Source organism: Clytia hemisphaerica, unplaced genomic scaffold (genome assembly GCF_902728285.1).
Source record: "Clytia hemisphaerica strain Z4C2 unplaced genomic scaffold, Clytia hemisphaerica genome assembly, whole genome shotgun sequence".
Lineage (NCBI taxonomy): Eukaryota > Metazoa > Cnidaria > Hydrozoa > Leptothecata > Clytiidae > Clytia > Clytia hemisphaerica.
This window is the reverse complement of record NW_027104138.1, coordinates 7,308-31,802: the sequence shown is the minus strand read 5'-3', so window position 1 is coordinate 31,802 and position 24,495 is coordinate 7,308. Positions and strand designations below refer to the sequence as shown.

The following is a 24,495-nucleotide window of genomic DNA, read 5'->3' as shown; positions in this document are numbered from 1 at the left end:
GTATTGATAAATTCTTCGTTGTTTTACCAAGCGATAGTTCCATGAACATTTACCCGGATAATAAACTTTCAAGCTATACAACCCATTTTCCGAGTGAGATTAATGTTGATCCAACAAGATGGGAAGTAGCCTTGCAAGAGGTAAATTTTCCTCATAGTTGGTATAACATTCGTAAAGGACATAATGTAATATACAAACGTTACTATAATCTCCAAGAGAAAGAGAAAGATGAGTTGATAGAACAGTTTAGTGCTCAAGAAAAACTCGAATTTCATCATAACAAAAGAACAGTTACCAAACATATTGAAATACCATGTGGACACTATGAAAATATTGAAGATTTGATTAAGGTGTTGAGTGAAAATGAAATTGGTGATCCGAGGCCTCTACATTATAAATTCGATAGAGTTTCAAGAAAAACACAAATCAAAATGATGATTGATTGCGGAATTTTCATGAACAATTCTGATATCGCAAGAGTTTTGAGATTTAAATCAGACATGGAGGAATTCTCTACCAAAGGTAGTATGCTGAAGCTGGAGATATCAGTTGTTGACATGAACCGCTCAATGGATAACATATATCTTTATTCAGATATCATTGAAAATCAACAAGTTGGTGATTTCAAGGTTCCTTTACTGAGAATCATCCCAATTAAGACGAAATTCGGCGAATTGAATTGGATTCATTATGATAAACCATATTATCTAAAGTTGAGTAGGGAAAACATTGGTAATATTACAATCAATATAAGGAATGCAATTGGAGATTATGTCTCATTTGAATCTGGGAAGGTGATCGTAACGTTAGTCTTTAGAAGAATCACTTCAAGATTTTATCAATAATGTCTCAGATCGGATATGGATTACCTGCATATAGAGGGGTTGTCATGCAACGTGGTTATGGGTTAGGTGGATTATTCAGAGGATTGATGAGAGCCGTGAAGCCGCATATCAAATCTGGTCTTAAACAAGTCGGTAAAAAAGCGATGAAAGCTGGAATGGAGGTTATTTCAGATGTCAGTCAAGGTCAAAACTTTAAACAATCATTGAAAAGGAGAGCAAAGCAAAATACTGAGGAATTACTTCTTCAACCCTTTAAAAAAAGAAAGACCAGCAAACCAAAGCCCATTCGCAAACCAGCAAGCAGAGGGAAAGGACGAAGAGGTAGACCAACAAAACCATTCGGAATCTTGTAAAGAAACATGGAATCTAAAGACAAAAGTCATATCGAATGTGCTCTCTCTGACACAGATCTATTTACTCCAGCTTTTGTTCAATCCGACATTCAAAGTGGTACATTTGAGGAGATTTACCCTATTACTAAGCTTGAATATAATGGACCATTGGAATTTTCTATCAAGAATGCAACTGATATGTTTATTGACTTTGCAAACACCTATCTCAGGATAAAAGTGCGATTGTTGAAGGGAGATGGAACACTTCATGCTGTAACGGATAAAGCATCCTTTGTCAATTATCCTATCGCATCATTGTTTAGTCAATTAGATGTTTATTTAGTAGGTACCTTGTACAGCTCATCAAACAATACCTACGCATATCGATCAATCATTGAAACTTTATTGAACTATGGACCAGATGCTAAGAATCTCAATTTGAAATGGGATTGTTCAGCAAAGACACTGCGGGAGAATTAGATGAAACTGATCCAGCTAAAGATAGTGAGGGGTTAAAGACAAGAGCTTCATACACAAATGAAAGTAAAACTATAGAGCTGATTGGGAGACTGCATACTGATTTATGTAACCAAGGGAGATTACTTTTGAATGGGTTACCACTTCGATTAGTGTTCCATAGAAACAATGAGCAATTCAGCATAATGGCTACTGCAAACAATCCAAAAGTCAAGATAACCGATGCAGTACTTTGTATAAGGAAAGATGAACTGACTTATCATAAGTTCGTTGAAATTCAAAAACATTTAGAAAAGAATGTTGCATCTTACCCTATAAACAGAGTGCTGGTGAAAACCCATAGTATTGCTGCTGGATTAACAAGTTTGAACTGGGATAATTTAATCCTTGGTCAATTACCAAACAGAATTTTTTTTGGAATGATTGATAACGACTCTTATACTGGAAATTATAAGAAGAACCCTTTTAATTTCAAACATTTTGATGTGAGAGATGTAGCTGTATATGTTAATGGAAAGACTCTATCGCATCCTATGAAACTGAATTTTACAGATGGGGAATACTTGGAAGGATACAGAAGCTTATTTACCGCAACTGGAAAGATTAATCGTGATGAGGGGATGGGTATAAGTAGAAGAGATTACCCTAACGGTTACAGTCTTTTCGGATTCGACCTATCAGCTGCTCTATGTAACGGACCACATCAAGAACCTACACAAAAAGGTAGTTTGAGAATTACCTTAGAATTCGCAAGGGCTTTACCAAATACCATTTCAGTTATAGTTTATGCTGAATTCGATAATTTGATTAAAGTCAATAAGGTCCGATACGTTTTGAAAGACTTTTAATGGATACATCTCAATTGTTATGTGCTTTGAATAACGACCCTCAAATGGATGAATATGAGAAAAGAGTCCTTGCTAAAGACGAGTTTATGAGAGCAAGGCTTTCTAAGAAAGGAGTTTACATTTGCAACGAAGAACCTTCAACAAAAAGCGGTAGTCATTGGATGTTAATCGTAACAAAACCAAAGGAGACATATTTCATTGGTTCTTTTGGAAAAACCCCAGGCTACTATGGATTACTCGCTAAACTGAAAAAATTAAAGAATAAAATTTTTTCATCGGAATATGCAATACAAGACTCGTTATCTACCCTATGTGGAGAATATTTTTTATTTTATGCTTATCATATATGTAGAGATTTCCCCTTAGACTTTGTAAATAGTTTTTTCACAAACGATTATGTTCGAAATGATCAAAATGTAAAAGAATTGAATTTATATGGAGAAAGTTTCCAGGACATGAACGTATTAGCACTAATATTTTTTGGTTTGCTCAGAATAAAAGATTGTAAAAATCATCTTTCGAATTATCTACATAACTATTTAAAAATGACTTATGTGTTGAAAATTGAAATTTAGTATTCAAATTTTTAATAAGCTTATTGACTTCCAAAATAAATAAAAATATTCCAGTGCCTTTATCCATTGGAGTGTCTTGGAATAAACAAATCTGTGGGTATTTATACATTGTAATCCCCACTCTAATGTTTGTGTTCGGAATCTTTACATATGTGAAGTCTGTTCCGTTTGACGTTGTCTCTTCGTAAGGTTCAAAGTTCATTACCTCAATACTATCTTTGAATTCGTCAACCAATTCGTATAGAGCGTAGATCTGCAGATTTGTCAGGAATTTACATTGAGCCATCACTTCATTCATATCTGTTTCATCCAATAGCTTAAGAATGGCTAAGAGTACCTTCTTGATATTATCGACGCCTTTGATACCAAATCTTCGTAGTCCCTCTGGTGAATCCGGGTAGAAAGACCTGATGACCAGGGTATCTGCTGGGTCTTCATCTCTTGCATACACCACTTTGTGACTGCTGAGACTCATCGCTTCTTTTTTCTCTGATATTTTTCGGTCTTTGTTAGGTGTGGAGGTGATCATCTTCTTTGTGTATCCGTAGTCTTGGATGTCAGCTTGCTTTCTCTTCATGATTAATGTTGGTTGGTTTCAGAATGTTTATGATGTTCTTTTTAAAATTTCAGGGTTTTTATAAGTAATACTCATGAAAAGCTTTTGTTTCTTTCAAATATTTTTTAAAACAGACAATTACTCTAAAAAGTTATAAAAGTTTTCTTAAATTTATTGTTAAGTTTTTTTTTTCAAAAGTTTTAATTTTTATTGATAATATTGCTTCTTTAATCTTAATTTTTCATTTTTAAAACAGTTAATTGACTTCTTTGATTTCTTAATTGTCTCGAGAGGTTACCATAAGTTCTTTATTTTTTTAAGTGTTTCATTCAAGAAAAGAAAAACTATGAAATGAATAGATCAGCTTTTACCATAGATACAATTTTTTTTCTTCCGCGCGACTCGTTCGTTCGCTTCCCTCCACGCTGCGCGCTCCGGTCGCTCATGTCACTCCTCGCTCTATGGAATAAAAAATTGACATACAAAAGCTAATTAATTTCTAATTATGTAGGTTCCTAAATCTTAATTTATCATTTTATAACAGTTAATTACCTTAATTGCCTCTAGAGGTTTCCAAAGTTCTTAATTTTCTAATTGCCTCTAGAGGTTTCAAAAGTTCTTTAATACTTAATTGGCTTTTTAATATATATAATTAGTTTTTAAAAAACTTAATCTGTCCTGGAACCGGCCCTTCTAATCTACTCTTAGCATGAAAAAGAGAAGAAAAAGGAAAAGAAAAAGAAAATAAACTTACCATCGACATATCCCACACGTACAATTATAGTCTAATAAGATTCTCTTTGCCCACCGACGCACACCACCTTCTTCTCCTTCTTGCTGCCTCAACTCTAAGAACATGATCATTGTTCTCTGCTGCGTTTCCTCCCTTAATGAGGTGCGGTAGGAATTTATTTCCAAAAAGTTTCTCAACTCTCGATACTTTTTGTTTTTGAACGCCCACACCACTTAGTGGGGGTAGTTGTTGCAACTTTACAAAAGAGCAAATGGTAAAGACAATGTCTGCAAAAAAACCATTGTGACTGTAGATCAGATCTGGTGAAGTGGAAGTCAAATTACATGGAAATTTATATAGTTCACAAGACAAAGAAAATCACCTTTTTGTTTTCAGAAGGGATAATCTTGAAAAAACCTCAATCTAAAGTCACCTGCTTGGATGAAAATGAATAGAAAACATAAATTTTTGTCTCATCTATGGTTGGTTTTCTTTTAAAAATTATCTAATTAAAGATACTTAACAATTAATTGGAATATACTAAATAAGCATTAGATAATATTTAGTAGAAGTAAAAACTAAACACCTTCGCCATGAAGCGTCTAACTAAAGTGTCATAATACGCAGTGTTAACTTTAGAAAAGAAACGTAACAATGTTTTCAAGTTGTAATTACGTGACAAAAAGAAAGCAAAACAAAAGTAGTTAGATTGTGAGAGTTTTCACTCAGGAGTAAATTTACTCATGAGTAAATGTGAGTAAGCGAGTTATTTACTCATGAGTAAATATGAGTACGCGAGTTATTTACTCATGAGTTAATGTGAGTAAGTGAGTTATTTACTCATGAGCAAAATCACATGAACTTTCATATAAAAGCTTCATTTTGAAAGAGACATTCATAGAATTAAGTCATTAGGAAGAAAGAAGAAAATTTAAGAAAGAATAGAATCCAAAGAATAAAAAACGTCCAGTCAACCCTGGTTCTTCTAATGTTGGTGGAGTCAAGAATAAAAAAAAAAAAAGAGTCAAAGGAGGCTGTTTCAAGAAAAAAGGAGTTTCTCAAAACTAAAGCTTTCGCAAAATGTCTATCAAAGTACAAAGTGGCTTACTTGCGAGATTTTGAAGAAGATGCTATGATTGTTAGAGATGTCTTTTCGGAAAACGTTGACTACAGATTTGGTTTCTAAGGACGAGATAAAGCTGAGACTTTAGTCAATGGTGTACTATGTCTTTTACATAAGTTTGAGAAGCCTGGAGAGTTCGTTGACAAGGCAATGTTTGAGGAAATCAAAGCACTTATGAATTGGAGCCGAGACTTACAAAATCAGCATGCGAGAAGATCAAGAAGCTGAGGTGATTCAAAGCAAACACTTTTTGGATGAAGAGAAAAAGAAAGCTATTATCATGAGCCTTATTAAATTTGAAGATTCCTCACCACAGATACGACTAACGAATTATCAACTTGGCAATTTCAGAGGGAGCGTATACATGTATGATTTGGAGATACATCGTTGATCTCTTTCATGTTGAAAAGTTTTAAAACTTATTTTCATCTTTGCAAAATAATGAAGAAGGAGATAATCTTTTTTGAATTTATTATCGAAATATCTATTCTTAACTCAATGTATATTTAATAGATGATGTACTTAGCTTCATTATAAGGATAAAGAAAAACAATTAAAGGGAAAGGCGATTGGGATATTTAAGTTATGCTGACGCTGCGCGAAATCAAAACAAAAACCAAAGGAGATGTAGCGAATGCTTAGGAGATATTCATTCCCATAGAAAATTCCGAGAAAACAAAATGAGAATCATGTTTAATGTACTGACCGGAATTCAACGTGTTTTGAAGAGATTAATTTTAATGACCAAAGCGACATTCGGCAAGTTAGCCCTTGTTCGGTTTTCTATTCGGGTCTGTAATATTCGAAATATTTTTGTTATGAAAATTAAAATTCTACAAGGGTCAAAGTTTGATTTTGGATAGTGGACGACTGGTATAAAGTAAAGCAGTGGCAGTTTTCATTCAGCACCATCATCTCATAGCAAAACATGGAATTGTTTCAGAATAGTTTAGAGCTATGGAGCTTATTTTCCAGATTTTTATGTTATGTCAAGCCAGTCATAAAGAGTTTTACTTCATAGAACCCTGATATGATCGTTTTCATTCAAAAAAAAAAAAACAGGAAAGGAAAAAGGAAAAGTTCTTTTCTCATTCTTGAATGTGACGGTGTGTTACAATTTTCCTTAAATTTTTTCTGCACTGTACCAAAACATATATTGATTCCCAAACGCTCTGTTCGTCTAAAGTAAGACAATTCCATATCTTCCATTATGGAGGAAATCTAGGTTCGATCCCTAGACAGAGCATATGCAATGTGCAAAAAATCACTATATCTTATTAGAAGTTAGTGTGACTTCATTTAATTTTCAATATACAATACTACATTATATACACTTAAAAGTTTATACAGGTTAAAAATGAGCAATTTTTCCACAATAAATATTGGTGATTTGTATGATAATGATGATATTCCACAATATGCTGTTGGACAGGTCTTTCAACAGTGGCAACATAATAGGACCAATAATAACGATGTTAACAACAACAGGTACATAAGTACTGATCAACGTCAGCCCAGTAGTCAACTAGATCAAAACAAATGTGCAAAAATGAATTAAAATTATTCTTGAATCGCTAAATTTTACTGAATTATTAAAAAGTCATTTTACTGGATTTTAGCACTCTCCTGTCGCATAATTTGAACAATCAAGCAAAAAGCTGATCTAGTTGACTCGACTGGACGTGATCGTCAATAGAACGTCCAGTGTCTCTTAAATTCTTAAATCTCTTCATTTTCACTTTCACTTCCATCACTTTGATTCTTCTCCTCAAACTCTATTGCTGTAGACCTAAAAGATAAATGCAGAAATTAAATCTTTGACGATGACCTGTAATAAATTTGTGATGCTATATACTATCTCAGGTTTATGGTACGAGTAATAGATAAAATTTCAGCCTTGATTGGTTCTATCCCATTTTGCTTCAGCTTGTGAAATAAATTTAACACATTTGCATTATATTGTCGATATTCATAGCATTCACAAAATTATTTTTCTACAGAATTGGTGAAATGCTTAACACAAGCTTAAGCCTTTACATGGAAGGAGAAACTACAAACGAAATTGCCAGCGCTCTTGGGCAAGAATTGGCCACAACTTGTTCTTGCAAGGCACAGTGTATTCGCCGCTGCCCGTGTAAAAAAAATATGCTTAAATGTCGTGACTCATGTGGTTGCAGTAAGACTAAATGTAAAAACAAAATGGAAGAGGTAGTCAGCTTGCTTTGTTTTTGGTTTTGAAGTAAATTTGAATTTGATTTTGTAAGTTTTGAAGAATTCAACCCTGTATCCACACACTCTAAAGCCTTCTATATCTTTAATTTGTGCTATCAAATGTTCTTTCATACTATAAGTAGTAATTGCCAGATTTTTATCGATTTGTTGACTGATATTGATATCCCATGCTTTGTGGATAACTTCCCGTAGCTGGTAGTCGGTCCGTACAATAAGACATAATGGCGCCATGTATAGAAGTAAGATCTCGATCAACATCATGGACATGTCTAACACAACACGGACTTTGCGATAGCTGTCTGGTATGGAACCCAATACGTTCATGATGTAGGGTGTCGATTGCAGGCTAGATTCGATTGTTGTGTTTTGCTTGTGGTGATAATTGTTTTGGACTAGCTTCTCCATCAATTGGATTTGCCGTTTTTGGACATCTCCAATGAGTTCGTAAGCTTTTCGGAGATCTTCAGCCTTCATTTCACTTTGTTGAGTGTTACCATCGTTTTCTTTAGAGTCGTTGGTCTCTGATCCAACAGCTTTGTTCATTTTCTCAAAATGCTTCTTCATTTCCTAAAAGAATTCAACAGTGGTCAATTAAATAATGTTGGCTGAATACAGTGTAGACCATTTCTCAGGCAAGAAAAAGTGAAGCCTTAAAAAATGCGCCGCATTTTTGACGACAGATTGAATCTAGCAATTCCATTGTTTACGATTGATATTTTTTTCGAAATTTAGCGGTAAATTTTAGTTTCAATCTGTCATTTGTGTAAAAACCAGGCGAGCCGCTCAAGGCCGCGCAACTTTGGTAGGATTTGTTGGCTTCAAATCCTACCAAGGAGATTGACTTCTAGCCACAATTCGAACTTCTATCATAGTGAAATTTTTATATTTTACATTTACAAAGTATAGATTTCTGCCTAATGTAACCAAAACAACTATGGCATGTTATACATTTTCTGTTAGGCCAACTATTCCTGAATCTGAAAATTCAAAAATTGTAAAGAAAAAAGTGATGAAAAAGAAAGTGAAGACTTTTGTGAGGAAAAGTGTTTCAACCTTTGAGGACCTTATTTTTAACGAAGAAAAAACATTTTGAAAAGATTTTTGTGGTTCCAGTTTATAATGCTTTGTAAACCATAGCTCGAAATGTCCATAATTGGAACTTAACTTTGTGTTCCCGTTGCATGTTGCATGTTGCACGTTGCACTAAGCTTCCATTACTGACTTAGCTGTCAACTTCGTATCAGTTTGAATCGTAGAATTTTATATACATTTATATACATTACATATACACAAAATATTTCAACTTCTTGTAAGAAGAACCGATATACTTTTGGAGATCAAGAAATAAATGATGAAAAAAAAAAAAAAAATGTTCGAGTTATGGAGGCTTAATAATAATAGTGTTGAATTAAAAAACTTTCATTTTTACAAATCTAAAAAAAAGTCGAAAAAGGTGCTCCTTGAATCGTATAACTCAGTCAAACTTTGCCTCAGATAAGTTTCCATTCGGAAAATGGCACCACGAGTTTTGATATCTACTTACAATGAAATTAGTTTTCAAATTTATCAAGTCGGTGATTGGGAGATTTGCTGCAGGTCCTTGATCGATGATCTTTACTCGAACAACTCCACTTGACGTATTGTTTCCATCGTTCGACTTGTATGTGAATTCCAATCTAGTGCCAGATTTCAAAAACAGTAATAAATTTTTACTATAAATTGCAATGCCCATATAGGATGCACTCTTTCTTGTTACCATGTAAAGACCACTCTCAAGAAAATCACTCTAATTGAAATGAGATGGTTTCCAAATGGTAGTAAAAAAGAGTGCATATTTTAAGATACCCCTGTGTCACAGACCCACTTGGAGCCTATCCCTACTAGTAATATTGACAAAAAGATTGTCCCTGGGGTAAAATACCTTATAATTTCAGCTCCACTTGAAAATTAACTTTTAATCCATCCCCATTTGAAATTCAATGTTTAAAAACTGCCCTCTAAAACCCCCCATGGACTTTTTAACCTTGGAACGCTTGGAACAAAGTAGTCTCAATAGGAATTTTTATCCCCACTGAGAAAAATATTCCACCGGGGCTGTGAGGCAGGGGTCTTTTAAGTGAAAAAACTTGAGATGGGTCGTCGGAGTAAAGTTTAGTGGTGCTTGGGTGTTTGCAAAGTAGTGCTAAACTGGTGGTCTATTTTGGTACACCAATGCTCTAAGATACTACCACTGAGTGTAACTTTTTGTAGTCTTTTGGGTGGGTGCAAATTGACAAGTTGTATTCTAAACAATCTAGCTCTTTAAATGGAGCTGAAATTGTAATTTTTCCCACCGGGGACGAAATTTTAGCCAAGTTTTCTAGTGATGCTGGGGTCCCCAGCGGGTCTGTGACACAGGAGTGTTCTAAGTCTGCTGACGTAGCTTTTTCACTTATTTTTGTGCTATTTTGTTTAAAATACTATATCACAGAGGTGTGATATTATGATACAGAGGTGTAATACTATGTATGATACAGAGGTTTAATACTATGTTACAGAAGTGTAATACTATGTTACAGAAGTGTAATACTATGTTACAGAGGTTTAAAACCATGTTACAGAAGTGTAATACTATGTCGCAGAGGTGTAATACTATGTTACAGAGGTGTAATACTATGTTACAGAGGTGTATTACTATGTCACAGAGGTGTGATACTATGTTACAGAGGGGTAGTACTATGTTACAGAAGTGTAATACTATGTTACAGAGGTGTAATACTATGTAACAGAGGTGAAATACTATGTTACAGAAGTGTAATACTATGTTACAGAGGTGTATTACTATGTTACAGAGGTGTAATACTATGTAACAGAGGTGAAATACTATGTTACAGAAGTTAATACTATGTTCAGAGTGTAAACTATGTTACAGAGGTGTAAACTATGTAACAGAGGTGTAATACTATGTAACAGAGGTGAAATACTATGTTACAGAGGTGTAATACTATGTTACAGAGGTTTAATACTATGTAACAGAGGTGAAATACTATGTTACAGAAGTGTAATACTATGTTACAGAGGTGTATTACTATGTTACAGAGGTGTAATACTATGTAACAGAGGTGTAATACTATGTAACAGAGGTGAAATACTATGTTACAGAAGTGTAGTACTGACCTTTCTAACGTAGACATAGCTGTGGTGAAGGAGACACAAAAGACAAGAAACATATGGACAACAATGATAATTTGTAGGGAGTGTTCAGTCTCTGTGATCAACTTTCGCATTTTACGGACCAGATCATGTGCATCGTTTGCTACGAGTGGAGAGAAAGGGAGATTGAAAGAAAGGTTATGTAATAATGTCTATACATAAATTTAATTTTAATAATCTTAGTTGTTGGCACTGACCTTTATATATCCCTGGACCGAGCTATATCCGCCATCTTTGATCGTAAGTTTTTTTGAAAGTTGGTATCCGCAAAGAAGCCATTGTAGTGTTTGAAACTTTGCCTAACGACAAACGACGCTACATTATTAGTGTTCAAGCGAAACTAGATCTAACACTCTCTCCGCGGGTACCAATTTCAAAAAAAACTCCGATCATAATATTTTGCTTGGGCAGCATTGAATAACTTGGTCCAGGGATATATAAAGGTCAGTGACTGTCGGTAGACCTATATACTTTTCACTAGTGTACAATATTCCATTCAGATAGTAGAAAATTTAGAATTTGCTAGATGTTAATAGCTTTTATAGCATAGTCCGTATAAAAAACTCAGGCCTGAAAGCTTATTGTTTTAACTTTTTGTTAGCTTTTTCCTTTGTTAATATATAGAGACTAGATAAACAAAAGATAAAAATCGATTTGCTCAGTTTTTGATAATGTTACCAAGTATTCCTCTTGGGATTGGTTTAAGATTTGATCACATGATCAAAAAGCGAGCAAAACAAACTAACTTCTCAAACGCAAGTTCAAGTAAGAAACAATGGAAAGAAACAAAAGGCTTCCAAACCGGGTTTTTTATACGGGCTATGCTTTTAGGCACTATGATAAAACATACAAGAATTCCTCAGTAATTTTCTAACAAAATGCTGCACTTCATAGACTAAAGAATGTCATTGTTTTAAAAGTTTATCAAACTTTGGTGAAATCATCATGAGAAAGTAGATTCACAAACCTGTTTTTTGTTGGGAAATTCGTTTCCCAGTCATCCTTATATGATCACCCAACAGATACAAAACGGCTGATAAAACACAAAAACTCGGCGTCATGATCAAACGATACAAGAACACCAGAACGGCCATCAATATCTTCTTCCACATATCCGGTTTTGCAAGACTGGCAATATTTAACCAATTCTGATCCAAGAAAACAAACATCGGTGGGGCGAAAAACTGTGATGACCTGGAATTGAAAAGGTCTTAGATGTAACGAAATTTCAAGACTGTGTGCTACGTGTATTTTTTTGTAGAAATCGCGTCCCACGAAAGATGACTTATCGAAACTTTTCGTCTAACAGGCTATTTAAGACATGGCTCTCCATATATAATCAAAGTAATGCTGATGGCCAAATCTCTTATGAGTACAATGATCTAAAATGGGAACAAAAGGAAATGGGTACAAATTATAAAATACTTACAAAAACAACACCGATGTAGGTCCGCATCTTTCTTGCATTTTCATACCATTTTTTTCGTGAGATTTCTACATGACTCAAGAAATTATGAAATCCACCTTTATCCATAAAAAGCATGCAGAGAAAGAACGTTAAAATCCATCGCAGCTCCCAGACCACATTATTGATAACGGTGAACGGAAACTTTGATTCAAGTAGTATCCAACTCATTTGGAATAATCCATCAAATTTCAGGACCAGAAGAAATAGAAATAAAACGAATATAAGGAGACGCCTAAAGCATAATGTGCTACAATATCTTTTGGATTTCTTTTCTCGAGGAGCAGGCTGTGATCCTAAGAGTCCTGAAAAAATTAACGGGTATTTCCACCATGATTTATAAATATTGATATTCTCCAAGATCTGGTCTTCATTTTGTGGATCATTGTTGTTCTTCATAATCTCCATTTCATTCTCAGCAGGAATTCTCACAATCTCGAAGTCTCTGTTTTCGTCTTCGGTTGAATTGTTGGCAGATTCGATCACTGGCGAAATCACTGAGGATCCAGTAAAGTTGATTGATCCTAACGACGAGATAGATGTCCTAGATGGATCACTTTTTGATCGATTTTTGACTCTTTTTGCAATGGTAGAATTTTCAGTGGGATTGCTTTTGGATCGATTCTTCTTTGTTGGTATATAACTTGAGTCCTCACTAGGGTTGCTTTCGGACGAATTATATTCTGACTCATCCAGAGACATGCTTTCAGATTGCTCTCTTCTAGATTCTTGAAATCGATTCTCCTGTTGGTTTTGAATTCTTGGTGATTCGCTCTTAGATGGCTCCTCCTGGTTTTCATTTTCCATCACCAGTGTACTGTTTGAGAATGAGATTCCCAAGTTCTGATCAGAGATTTGGGAAAAGAGGATAAGAAATGCGCTATTCATCTATTTGAAGCTAGGCTGTAGAATCTTTTGTTTCTATTGAAATGTCTGCGGCCGATCGATTGTTTTCGTTCTGAACCAATCGGAGCGCTTGATTCGTTATGCGCACAAGACTAGAAGTACAAACAAAAATTGGCAGCCGTGATTGATATCGAAAGTGAATTTATTTTTATTTCCGAAATCGAGAATTTTGTTATTTTTTATAAGCACTTTTTCACTTTGGACAAGGGATGCAGTAGGCTGCGAGCTTAAATAGTTTCTCAGCTTTATTTGCAAAAAATATTTTCCTTGCTGGATAATTTAGATACCAAAATAATTGAAATGTGTTGCGTTAGAATACAAACGAAGCTGGTAAAACTAGTTTATCATTATTCTTGGACTAAAGTTTCTAAGAAACAATACCATAAAGGCCTCTTCAGTAGGGATAGCGAGGTTGAAAATAAAACCTTGGAGGACAAAAAAACAACAACAAATGTCAAGGAAAGAAAAGAATAAAAGAAACGATGATAATTCATGATATCAATGCCAGGAGGTCATAAACATCATGAAGGCTTTCTTGTAAGAACTTTATGAGTTCTAGACAACAAAACATAAAATAATCTAACAACACCATTGAAAAAAATACAACAATTATACCGAAGACATCTCCAGGGGATTTCCCCAGATATATTAGAAAAAATATTATATACAAAAACATCGTAAAAATGAGGTTAAAAAAACTATGCATTTCCATCCAACCCAACAAATAATAGTGAAATAAAAATTAAATATTCTTCCACAGTCAACTTTGTATATGTATATTTGAATTACAGATTATCATTGTAAGTTTGTATTTTTTTCAGTGTATATGACTTCACTATTTCTCTGAATATAAATCACAGGTGACTCTTCTTTGCAACTGCTGCAAAAGATTAAGAACAAAAAGCCTTTTCAGCATAATTCAACTTCATTTATAGGGCTTTAAAAAACCTCAAATCAATGTCTATTGCAGAGCATGAAGAAAAATCAATCACCATTGACTTTACTTGAAGTAAAAAGTTGGATATACAATAAAAATGACCAAAGCCTTTCCAACTGTGTTCTTGAGTAGTAAATTTCATACAGATTTTATGACTTGAAAGCTGATTAGAAATTCTATTATTGCTCCATGAACACTAAATGTAAAAAGTGTGTGACTCAATGCTAAAAAAATTTATATCTAAATTTGAAAGATATAGTTTAAAAATAATATCAGACTGAAAATATGTGATTGTCAAAAAAGTCTAGTGTACAATTGAAATTTAAATTATAGAAGCATTTCTGGCTCTTCATGGTTTGTTTACATTTGTTCCCTGATTTGATGACTTGTTTTGACCTGCTTCCCAAATTAAGGGGTAGCTCCAGGGCAAAAGCCCCCAAATCAAAATATAGACACATCAAGTAAACTTATCATCACAGCATGTATCCATTTCATCTATACCATGCAATATGTATTTATACCTCAAAATTTAGTTTCCAAGGACAACCTGGATAAAAACAAACATCGAAATAAAGATTCCAAAAAGAAGTTGCATCAAAATCCACTTTGCCAGAGAGCATTTACATAATAATGTGCATATCAAAATCCCCAATTTTCCATTGAACATTTTAATAATAAATATATCGACATCCATTTTTCAAAGGGCATACAAGAGTCCAACCACTCAAATCCACTTTTTCCATAAATATAACATCAACACCATAGAATTATTATTCCATTCTGTTTCTGTTGAGTCAAATAATACACGTAAAGTTTTCATTAGTTCCCACTCATCTTTTAGCAGACCTTTCCTGCTGGCACTACTGCAGAGAACAGACGTGACAGTCAACATGCAAAAATGTCTGAATCTTGAGTCAATCTTCGTTGCATCGGCAACCTGTACTTGGATGGCCAATACTTCTATGGGACGGTGTTGTTAACAACATTTCACAAAGAATATGATAACTAGCCTGAAAATAAAATGGAAATCTGTATATGAAATTACCCTAATCCGTTTAAATACAAAATGCAAATTCCACGGATTAAACAATATTTTGAATGTAAAAGTACCAAAGCCTTGCACCTTCTAAATCATAATCCACTGACTGGTCAAAATCATGGCCCTTCAGGTAGTCACAATTTATAAATATCATATGTCAAATTTATTTTTTTGAAATGTTTTTGTTGTCGAAACTTGAAATTTCCAACCCAAAAATCAATGGTTTCCCTAGATAAAGCTAAAAGTACCACAGAGGAAATCAAGTATACTTACTGAATCTCAATTCCATTACCATGGGGCAAGTTTTGCTTAAAATTACATTTTTTTATCTAAAAGTTGAAGAAAAACAACAAAATTATCAATTGATTTTGCCCATCTTAAATCAAAATGCCGAGACGTTTTAGAGAGTGCCGGGGTAAACTAATACTTACATGATCACTATCAACCTTCCTACTACCCATAAAAATTATGTCTGCAACACAAAAAAATCATTCAGAGCAATACAAGCCAGAAAGAAATTGGTCCCAATTTTTCAAAATTTCAAGCATGCCTCATGTCCGCCATCTTTACTCCCAGAATATAGAATGATTTTCCTCGATTTTCTCAGGGGAAACCCCCAGAAGATCAAAGATTCACTCCCCAGCCTCTTTTTCACAAAGAACTCACTGGAAAGCTTTATTCAAGGACTTTTTTCTTGAACATTGGTTAACCTGTACGTAACGCCATTTTGTTTCGGTCTTCCTTCTTGCTCAACTATTCTACAGCCTTGCTTCTTCAAAGGGTGCCGAATTCAAAGGGAAAGAATAGGAAAACAGCGAGCGGCAGCGGCGTTTCTTATCCTCTTTTCCCAAATCTCTGTTCTGATCATCCTCAAGATTCTCTTCACCTAATTCGTCTTGATCAGTGAGAATGCAAACCTTATCTGAAGCCATGAGGAGTACCTGATGCACGTTTTTATTGAGAAGGCTGTTTAAAAGTACTACTACACACTTAATCGAAGTATTGGTTTTTCAAACTTTTTAGATAAAAAACATCCAAGCTCTCTTGCCTTACTTATGCTAGTTCTAAATTTTTTTTAAACTAAAAAGTGATCTCTGTTGATGTTTTGACGTTCAAAAAAAGGGATTTTCCTAAAACTGAACTTCGGGGAATTTTAAAACGAACATGTCTCGCTTAACAAAACAAGTCAGACATCATTTGTTGTCAAATTTGACATTAAACAAGGCAAAAGAAAAACATTGAAATTTGACCGCAAAAGCCATGAGATAAAAGCGTGTAGTTAGCAAGACTTTTCTTGCAAAATACAAATTGACGTTAAATCAAGTTGTATTTTGGATGTCAAAAAATGCATTACTAACAAGTTTGTTTTTTCCCATAGCTATATATTTGTTTATATGATAGATATAAGTTTCGGATATCAAATGTTGGGGAAAACTTAGACGTAAAAATTATACCTACAAAATACGAAAAATATGAAAATAGAAATTATCCGTCACCATTACCAGTCACCATAATGACACTATAAACTCAAAAATTAAAAAACGTCAATAAAATAGGTGTGCACATATGTTCTGAAATAAGAATATATACATGATTGTCACTCCGACAAGGCAATCTTTTATAAAAATGATAATACAAAGATTATTCGAAAGACACTTTGTCGCTCTTTAAGTGTTGTTCAAATTTTCTTATCAACCGTTTGACATCTCCTTTGTTCTTTGATCTTTACTTATTTTCCCACATGACACCTTGTTCTTCGTCCAGCTCGTTTAGTTCGAATTGAGGATGTCTTCGGTGGTTAATGACGTCATGTTCATCAGACATGATTCCCTCTTCTTCTGGTGCACTCCCTCTCCCATCACCCTTCTTCTTAAACCGAGCCGCTGAAATGAAAATTACTTTCGTTATTTTTGTCTTTGAAATTGTCCTTCTACCGATAAGTCGTCTTCAAAAGATTTGAAGATCGAGTGATACTCATTTCCAATAAGAAAGGCACCACTGAAGAGCCTTCCAAGAATTTTCAAAAATTTCCACCCAGTTTTCTATTGTTTAAGTGACATATTGGGTGGAAAATTCTGAGAAGACTCTCCAGTGTTGCATATCACGAATAAAAAAGAAAATTAGTACTGATCCAGTTGGCATTCAACGTTGTTTTAACGTTCAACTAAAGTTATTTGAATGTTACGGACGTCAAATGGACGTTGTTATGACATTCTGTACTACTTGGGATTGCTTTTAAATCCGGCTGCTCAATTGTAAAAGAGCCTAGAAAATTGTCTTCACTTAAGAGAAACGCTAAGATTTCCTACATTGAAATGCTTGGTGGTGATACATCTTTGCAGACAGAATTCATCATTTCCTTGTAAATTCATTACCAAACACCCTAGAAGCCGACCGCGCCACTAAGGGTTGATAGCAATCAAGTATAAGCCTGAAGGGCTAGAAGCGAATCTCCTTGGTGGGATTTGAAGCCACTAAATTCTACCAAATTGCGCAGCCTTGAGAGGTCGGTGTGGTTTTTATACAAATTCCGGATTGAAAGTAAAATCTTCCGCTAGATTTCAAAAAAAGTATACCACTCGAAAACAAAGAAACCGCTAAATTCAATCCGTCGTCAAAAATACAGCGTATATTTTAAAGCTTCACTTTTTCTTGTATGAGAAAGGTTTTTAAGATTCGCTTTTAGCCCTTTGGCTTATACTTTGTTGGTTAATAGGTGTATCCTCACCAGCACCAGTGCAAGGAGCATCTTGGCTTCTCTCACATTGTCCACAACGGTGCACATAGACCAAGTTTCTTTCAGCACAAGGTTTACACCATCCAATACCATCACATTGTATCATCCACCAACCCCCTGACGGATAATTCTCTTCACCAGGTTTGGGGCCTGGACCGTATTTATTTCGTGCCATCTTACATGTCTCGTAGGTGTCAAGACGACCTGGAAAGAGATTTAACACTTCAAAGAAGCCATTGTTCAATGTTGTACTATTCAATTAAGAAGGAGTACAATTGGCTCTGGATGCAGGACTCCGGGGTCCCGAGGGGGAGGGTACTTTGGTAAAAATAGGTGCTGGGTATGTGCGGACGGTAAGGGTCGGTTTTTTCACTCTCTAAGGGTAGCAAAAATCAGAACGTTTTAAATTAGTCTCTCAAAGGGTCTGAAAATTCACGATATCTATAAACCTTTTTTTGATTTCGAGAAAAAAATTAAGAGTAGGGCATTTTTTCAAAAATCGAAGACAATTCTTTCAAAGATATCTCTCTATGGATCACCCCGCGGGGTACAGGATTAGTGAATAGTGCACTGGCGAACGATAAACTAAATTTATTCTGGTACGGAGTATCATTAATCAAAGAATTTTTATTCAATTGTTTAGAAAAACGGAATTGAATATACTTACAAGCGAGACCCGCGAAATTTGGGAGACCTAAAATAGATAAAATCAAAAGAAAAAAGGTTAAACCCAAGGTCTTTTTTCTACACAGAGAACTACCGTGAAGTCAGGTAACTTGCATCAGTGGAGGCTAACATATGCATGGCCCTCAAATGACTGACCAATCAAAGTAGCAAAATTTCAAAAAAATGAACTAGGCAGCTTCGCTCGCAGCTCTACTCTACCATTTTTGTTTTGATTTAACTTTGTATTTTAAGGACCAGACAGGTCATTCATTTGAGGACTATGCATGTTAGCCTCCACTGATGCAAGTTACCTGATCTCACGGTATAAGTATGCTCAGTGCTTTGTAATCTTGGACATTTTCGCCTTTTAAAATTTGGATTAGATTGCCTACGGATTTATTTTGTCACTTGCGATCGAGATCTACAATCTGAATTTATAAAGACAAAGAGTATTCACCTTTTCGTTCACCATAGTCTCGTGCTTTGGCAGCACATTTTTCACAAGCTTTGGTTGCTGAAATATAAGCAAAGTAACGCATAATGATTCTCTGGCAAATACTGTTGAGTTTCAATGTGCTATTAATGCTTCAAAGCTTTTTACTATTGTTGTAGATTGTACAAGAATTTTTGAAAGACTTAAGTCTATGTGTCTATATAGGATTTGAATCATTGGCTTTCAAGCCCGAAGGGCTAGACTGGTTCTTACACATACGCCGGATTAAAACTAAAATATATTGCTAGATTTCAAAAAATGCAGTCCTACAAAAACAAAGGAACCGCTTGATGCAATCCGTCGTCATGATTACAGCGCGTTCTGGGCGCGTTCTGGGCGGATGGGAAATAAGTGGCTTCACTATTTCTTGCCTGGGAAAGGTTAGAAATTCTCCTCTAGCCCTTCGGGCTTTAAACTCAATGATTTGAATCCACTTATCTCATAAGTCGCGCGGCCCGCCTGCTATTATCCAAACACTGGATTAAAAGTAACATTTATAAAAACGATCTTAAAAAGTAAGAACAGTGCTAGATACAAACGGTCATCCGAAATGTAGCGAAGAAAAAGGCAGCACTTTTGTTTGTTTGAGAAAGGTTCAAGGTTCCTTTTCAGTCTCTGGCTTAAAACTCTATGGTTGATATATTGTGCTTTCTCTATCAATTAATGCGAGTAAAAATTCTTTTGTAAAATAGACATACGATCTGGGATACATCGTTCACCATATTCAACTTTTGTTTGTCCTTTGCTACATTCTCCATCTCGAATACAAATCGCATCTTCAGGTTCGACGCATGCGTAATATGATGTGTCCAACCAACGTCCTGTGGTTGGATGTTCTTCACAACTCTTTTTGGTAAGTGTGAATTATCTTGGTGCTATAAGAAATGTTTTTCATCATCAAGTGTTTTGAATATGTTTTTATTTTCATTGAACAGCTTGTGACCTTTTTTATGCATGGCAAAAATAGTCAAGGTTTTTCAATTTTTCCGAAAACATCAATGCAAAAGCCCTTTATCATTTGACATCGGAATAAACATCAAGCCAATATTTTCTCCAACATCACAAAATCACATCCTCCCCTTGCCGTTACCTGTCTCAAAAAAATTCAATACAAATTCACCGTGAACTTTCGGGTTAGTTCACGTTGCAAGTATTTCGGCTTTGACAGTGGATTTGTTATCCATAAATAACTACTACTACTGCTTATAAGTAGTACTGTTTTTTTATTTCTACTACAACCCAGAAGCCTAAAGCCCCCTAAGGTGCAATAGGAGTGAATTTTCGTTGTAAATATATGACATACCACAGCATTTTTTACAGTTCTACACAGCAACCCAGAAGCCTAAAGCATCATAAGGTACAATAGGAGTGAATTTTCGTTGTAAATATATGACATACCACAGCATTTTTTACAGTTCTACACAGCAACCCAGAAGCCTAAAGCATCCTAAGGTACAATAGGAGTGAATTTTTGTTGTAACTATAAGACATACCACAGCATTTTTCAATATTTCTTTTCTTTTCTCCATCTTCGCCTTCTTTACAAGTACTTTTATCACATTCTGATTCGGGGTCTTTTGGTTCGCATTTTCGTTGTCGGTGTATGTAGCCTTCTGAGTCACATTTTCCCCAAGGACCCCAAGATTCCCAGTTTCGTTCCCCTGAAAATAATAACAATGGATAGTTTCTTTGAAAAACCGCTCATGGAGGCTCAATAATAGAAAGTTTCCAAACTTTAGTGGGCATTTTCCGGTATTTTATGTCTTAAAATATTTCATATCCACGAGGTAAAAAGTTTTGATTTCTCCATAAAACCCAAGCCATAACTTCAGCTTCAGCTAAATCTGAAAAAATCACACTATTGATATCAAAGGATTGAATCGATATAGATGCAAACAGATGGACTTACGACAGCAAGTGGGGAAAAATTTCTTCTGTCTGCTTTCGTCTGATTTGCAATTGTGTTTGTCGTCACATTTCAACTCTGGATCATTGTATTCACATGTCCGTGATCGATGTCTATAACCTTTCAAATCACAATCTCCCCATTCGCCCCATGCCTCCCAGTTTCTCGTTTCTAAAAAAGTGATGTAATCAAAATTTGACATTTTGTTTAGTTTTTGTGAAAAACCAATTGATAATAATTCTTGAAGGCGTCGATAGTAGCAAAATAACCCCCTTCTCACAGACCCACTAGGAACCCTTTTCACAGACCTATTGGGAACCCTTCCTACTGGAAAAATTGGCAAAAATCTCGTCCCCAGTGGAAAATTATACTCTAATTTTTGTCCCACTGAAAATAATCAGATAAGCAAATCCTCATTGCAAAATATTGTGCTGTTTTTTCATCCCCCACTGAATTTTCTGGCTAGAAAACAACGGAATTCAAATCCCTAGCCATAAAAAACATGGGAATATCAATCCCCATTGAGTTTTGGTCCGTTATTTGTACCCCCATTTGCGGATAAAATCCAACCGGGTCTGTGAGAAGGGGGCGTCATAATGTTGGAGTGTCATTGTATTCTTATAAAGCAAACAAAACAAGCAAAATAAACTATTGGACCTATCCCCCTAGAAAAGTTGGCCAGTAAAATATCTTTTCCGAAGGGAAATAAAACCCTGAATGTTTAAGACACAACTAGACTTAGGACCACCATACCTTTGAAAACAAGCAGTTTTCTAACCACATTCACACTTTTACTTCTTCTCTTCCCGATCACTTAGGAAATCCTAGGCAGGGTCACTAAGACAGGGCTGTTAGCAATTATACTTACTCCCACAGAAATCACAATCAATTGTTTCTTCTTTCAAACTTTTACCATCACATCTTTTATAAGAGCATTTGTCAGTTCCTTCCTTCAGCCCACATCTTCTTGAACGATGTCGATATTCACTGACACAGGTCCACGCTCCCCATTCCAATGGCTTCATCTCAGCTAATAAAATAAAGTATCAAATTCTAAGTTTACTTTTACTGTTTCTTTTCTAAATACACTTATTTATAAGCAAAGGTTCAGGCCTCAAAACGGCACAAAAAATAAGCAAGTTGGCTTAACATAGGCTGCTCTGGCATCCAATAACGAATTCGTGCTCCTTATCTACTACCTGCAGTTTGTAAAGGTCTGTGATTCAGACTAGGCTTAGCAGTCATATAACCCATATACTATTGTTAGTATAGCTATTATTTTAAGACCCAGTAAAGTCAAAGTTAGCTCATGAGTATTATTCTTATAAAGGAGAAGAAAAAAACACTTTCTTTCACTTTCTTTTTGACACTGGAACACAAAATTTCCAACTTTCTTTAGCTTCATACCCATGTATATCAAATCTAACATCACCTTATCCCAGCTGGCACACAACGTTGTTTCAACGTTCATCTAACGTTATATGGACGTTGTGAACGTTAGAAAAACGTTGAAACAACGTTGTGTGCCACCTGGGATCTCAACAATGAACTTACAACAATCACAAGCTGAGAGGATACTTTGCTCTTGCAGTACATCGCAGTCTTTACCACTAGACTCTGGTGAAACCGGCCCACCCAGGCCGAGGACACCAGTGCCAGGTTTGGGGATGCATTTGTCATCAGGTTCATCTTTGCATTTGCGAGACCTTCGCTTGTAATAGACGTTATCAACCTCTTTGTTACAACGACCAAATTTCCATTCAATACCCGCCATCTTTTCGTCCACTAGAATAAAAAAACTTATCTTATTGCAAATGTTTCTACTTCAATGTCAGTTCATAGGCTGTTTACCTCGAACCGAAATTCAAAATGCCTCGTATACATTTTTTCTACGAACTAAAGATATACTTAAACTTAAAACATGGTACGCTCTGGGTTTATCGCTTGGTCTAGGTACAGCTCCCAGGGATATCAGTAGTGAGCCCTAACCTTACCCCTCCCAGCTGGCACACGACGTTGTTTCAACTTTCATCTAACGTTAAATGGACGTTGTGAACGTTAGATAAACGTTAAAACAACGTTGTGTGCCTGCTGGGCTACTTACACGTGTCACCAGGTCTGCATGATGGGATCACCGGGTCAATGAATCCCACATCTTTCATTACTATAATGAAAAGGAGAGAGTTTTTAATGAGATATGACAAAATGAGAATATGAAAACCAATCATTTTTTTTTTTTTAAATCAGTTGATGCAGGCATGAGACTAAAGAGTGTACTGTCGACTGTTAAGTCCTTGGCACTTTACGTCGTAAAAAAGACGTTATCCCTTGTCGCGTTGAGCTCAGCATTATCTGGTTTTTTAGGCTTAGTTACTCAAAGTTTGAGATTTTAAGTCAAGTCAATAGAAGTATACGAGGAAGGAATCGATGCTTCTTTGAATATTTTGATCATTTCTGATAAATAAAAATTGTGCCGTGAAAATTATGAATTCATCCTCGTATATATTGAAAATAAAGATCATTGTGTTGTGTTTAAGTTTGGTTTTGTATATTTTCAAAAGTTTCTCTTACCCGAATGTCGATGAGGATAACGTCGTGCTTCGCAAAAATGAGGGACCAAAGTCGCCATGCTCAATATCACCAGAGATAACATGATCATGGATTCTTTGTATTATGCGCACTGTAAGGAAAAGCAGATAAGTAAGGCTCATCGATAAAAGAAATTCCAAACTCATCGAGGATGAAAAGCACAAAAATCTACGAGATTTTGCTACGAGATGATTTAAAACATTTTTTTTACAGCCGGCAGGAAATAAGCTGCTAGGAACAATCAGATTTTTTCAGGAATGTGGTAGTCTAACTTAAAACTTCTTTTCAACGTCCAACTAACGTTATAATGATGTTTCTTTGACGTTTGACGGACGATGTTTTAGTTACCTTCGTTTACTTGATTCTTGATACTGTCTTCACTCTTTGATATATCTTTGCTTTGTCAATGTTTTCGATAATTCTCCATTTCGTATTTCTGTAGCTCCTTTTATACGTTTCTGGATACTCCTAAAATTAATTAAAATTACATACGTAGATTTGTTAATGCCAGTACCTACCTTTCAACAATTACTCAAGCTAATTTGTAAATTGATTAATCATTATCATTATTTTTTCATTGAAATTAAATTTGAATTGTGGGATTAATTGATTTGATGGTATTAAGATTTTCAATTTCATATCTACACGTTTTTTTTATAAGAACAAACTTCATAAGAACATAAGGCTTCGAGGCCCAAAAATTTAAGAACATTCTAAGAAAATTCTAAGGCTTTGGAGACTTAAAAACATGCATTTTCTTAAGAAATTACATCAAAATGCTCAAAAAATGCTGAAAATAAGAACATTTTAAGAACATTTTTAGGCTTCAAATCCAAAAAACTAA

General features: G+C 35.1%; 4 protein-coding genes across 4 annotated transcripts; 1 reads left to right on the top strand and 3 right to left on the bottom strand.

Moving 5' to 3' along the window:
• The first annotated feature begins 1,839 nt into the window (after nucleotides 1–1,839).
• On the top strand, nucleotides 1,840–2,502 carry LOC136813705 (uncharacterized protein F54H12.2-like). Its single transcript, XM_067070204.1, has one exon. It carries the CDS (start codon nucleotides 1,840–1,842, stop codon nucleotides 2,500–2,502), a length of 663 nt encoding a protein of 220 aa, XP_066926305.1.
• A 5,150-nt stretch (nucleotides 2,503–7,652) lies between these two features.
• On the bottom strand, nucleotides 7,653–12,090 carry LOC136813703 (uncharacterized). Its single transcript, XM_067070203.1, has 4 exons — nucleotides 11,881–12,090; nucleotides 10,878–11,016; nucleotides 9,265–9,397; nucleotides 7,653–8,288 (listed from the first exon to the last, which is right to left on the bottom strand). Exons 1-4 carry the CDS (start codon nucleotides 12,080–12,082, stop codon nucleotides 7,653–7,655), a joined length of 1,110 nt encoding a protein of 369 aa, XP_066926304.1. The 5' UTR covers nucleotides 12,083–12,090.
• Nucleotides 12,091–16,902: 4,812 nt separating this feature from the next.
• On the bottom strand, nucleotides 16,903–19,939 carry LOC136813679 (uncharacterized). The gene is made up of 5 exons (XM_067070175.1): nucleotides 19,855–19,939; nucleotides 19,121–19,177; nucleotides 18,665–18,691; nucleotides 17,989–18,201; nucleotides 16,903–17,143 (listed from the first exon to the last, which is right to left on the bottom strand). Exons 4-5 carry the CDS (start codon nucleotides 18,170–18,172, stop codon nucleotides 16,986–16,988), a joined length of 342 nt encoding a protein of 113 aa, XP_066926276.1. The 5' UTR covers nucleotides 18,173–18,201; nucleotides 18,665–18,691; nucleotides 19,121–19,177; nucleotides 19,855–19,939; the 3' UTR covers nucleotides 16,903–16,985.
• On the bottom strand, nucleotides 19,939–24,090 carry LOC136813678 (uncharacterized). The gene is made up of 8 exons (XM_067070174.1): nucleotides 24,000–24,090; nucleotides 23,634–23,742; nucleotides 23,167–23,226; nucleotides 22,617–22,847; nucleotides 21,931–22,092; nucleotides 21,066–21,233; nucleotides 20,650–20,817; nucleotides 19,939–20,031 (listed from the first exon to the last, which is right to left on the bottom strand). Exons 2-8 carry the CDS (start codon nucleotides 23,719–23,721, stop codon nucleotides 20,021–20,023), a joined length of 888 nt encoding a protein of 295 aa, XP_066926275.1. The 5' UTR covers nucleotides 23,722–23,742; nucleotides 24,000–24,090; the 3' UTR covers nucleotides 19,939–20,020.
• Between the last annotated feature and the right edge of the window lie 405 nt (nucleotides 24,091–24,495).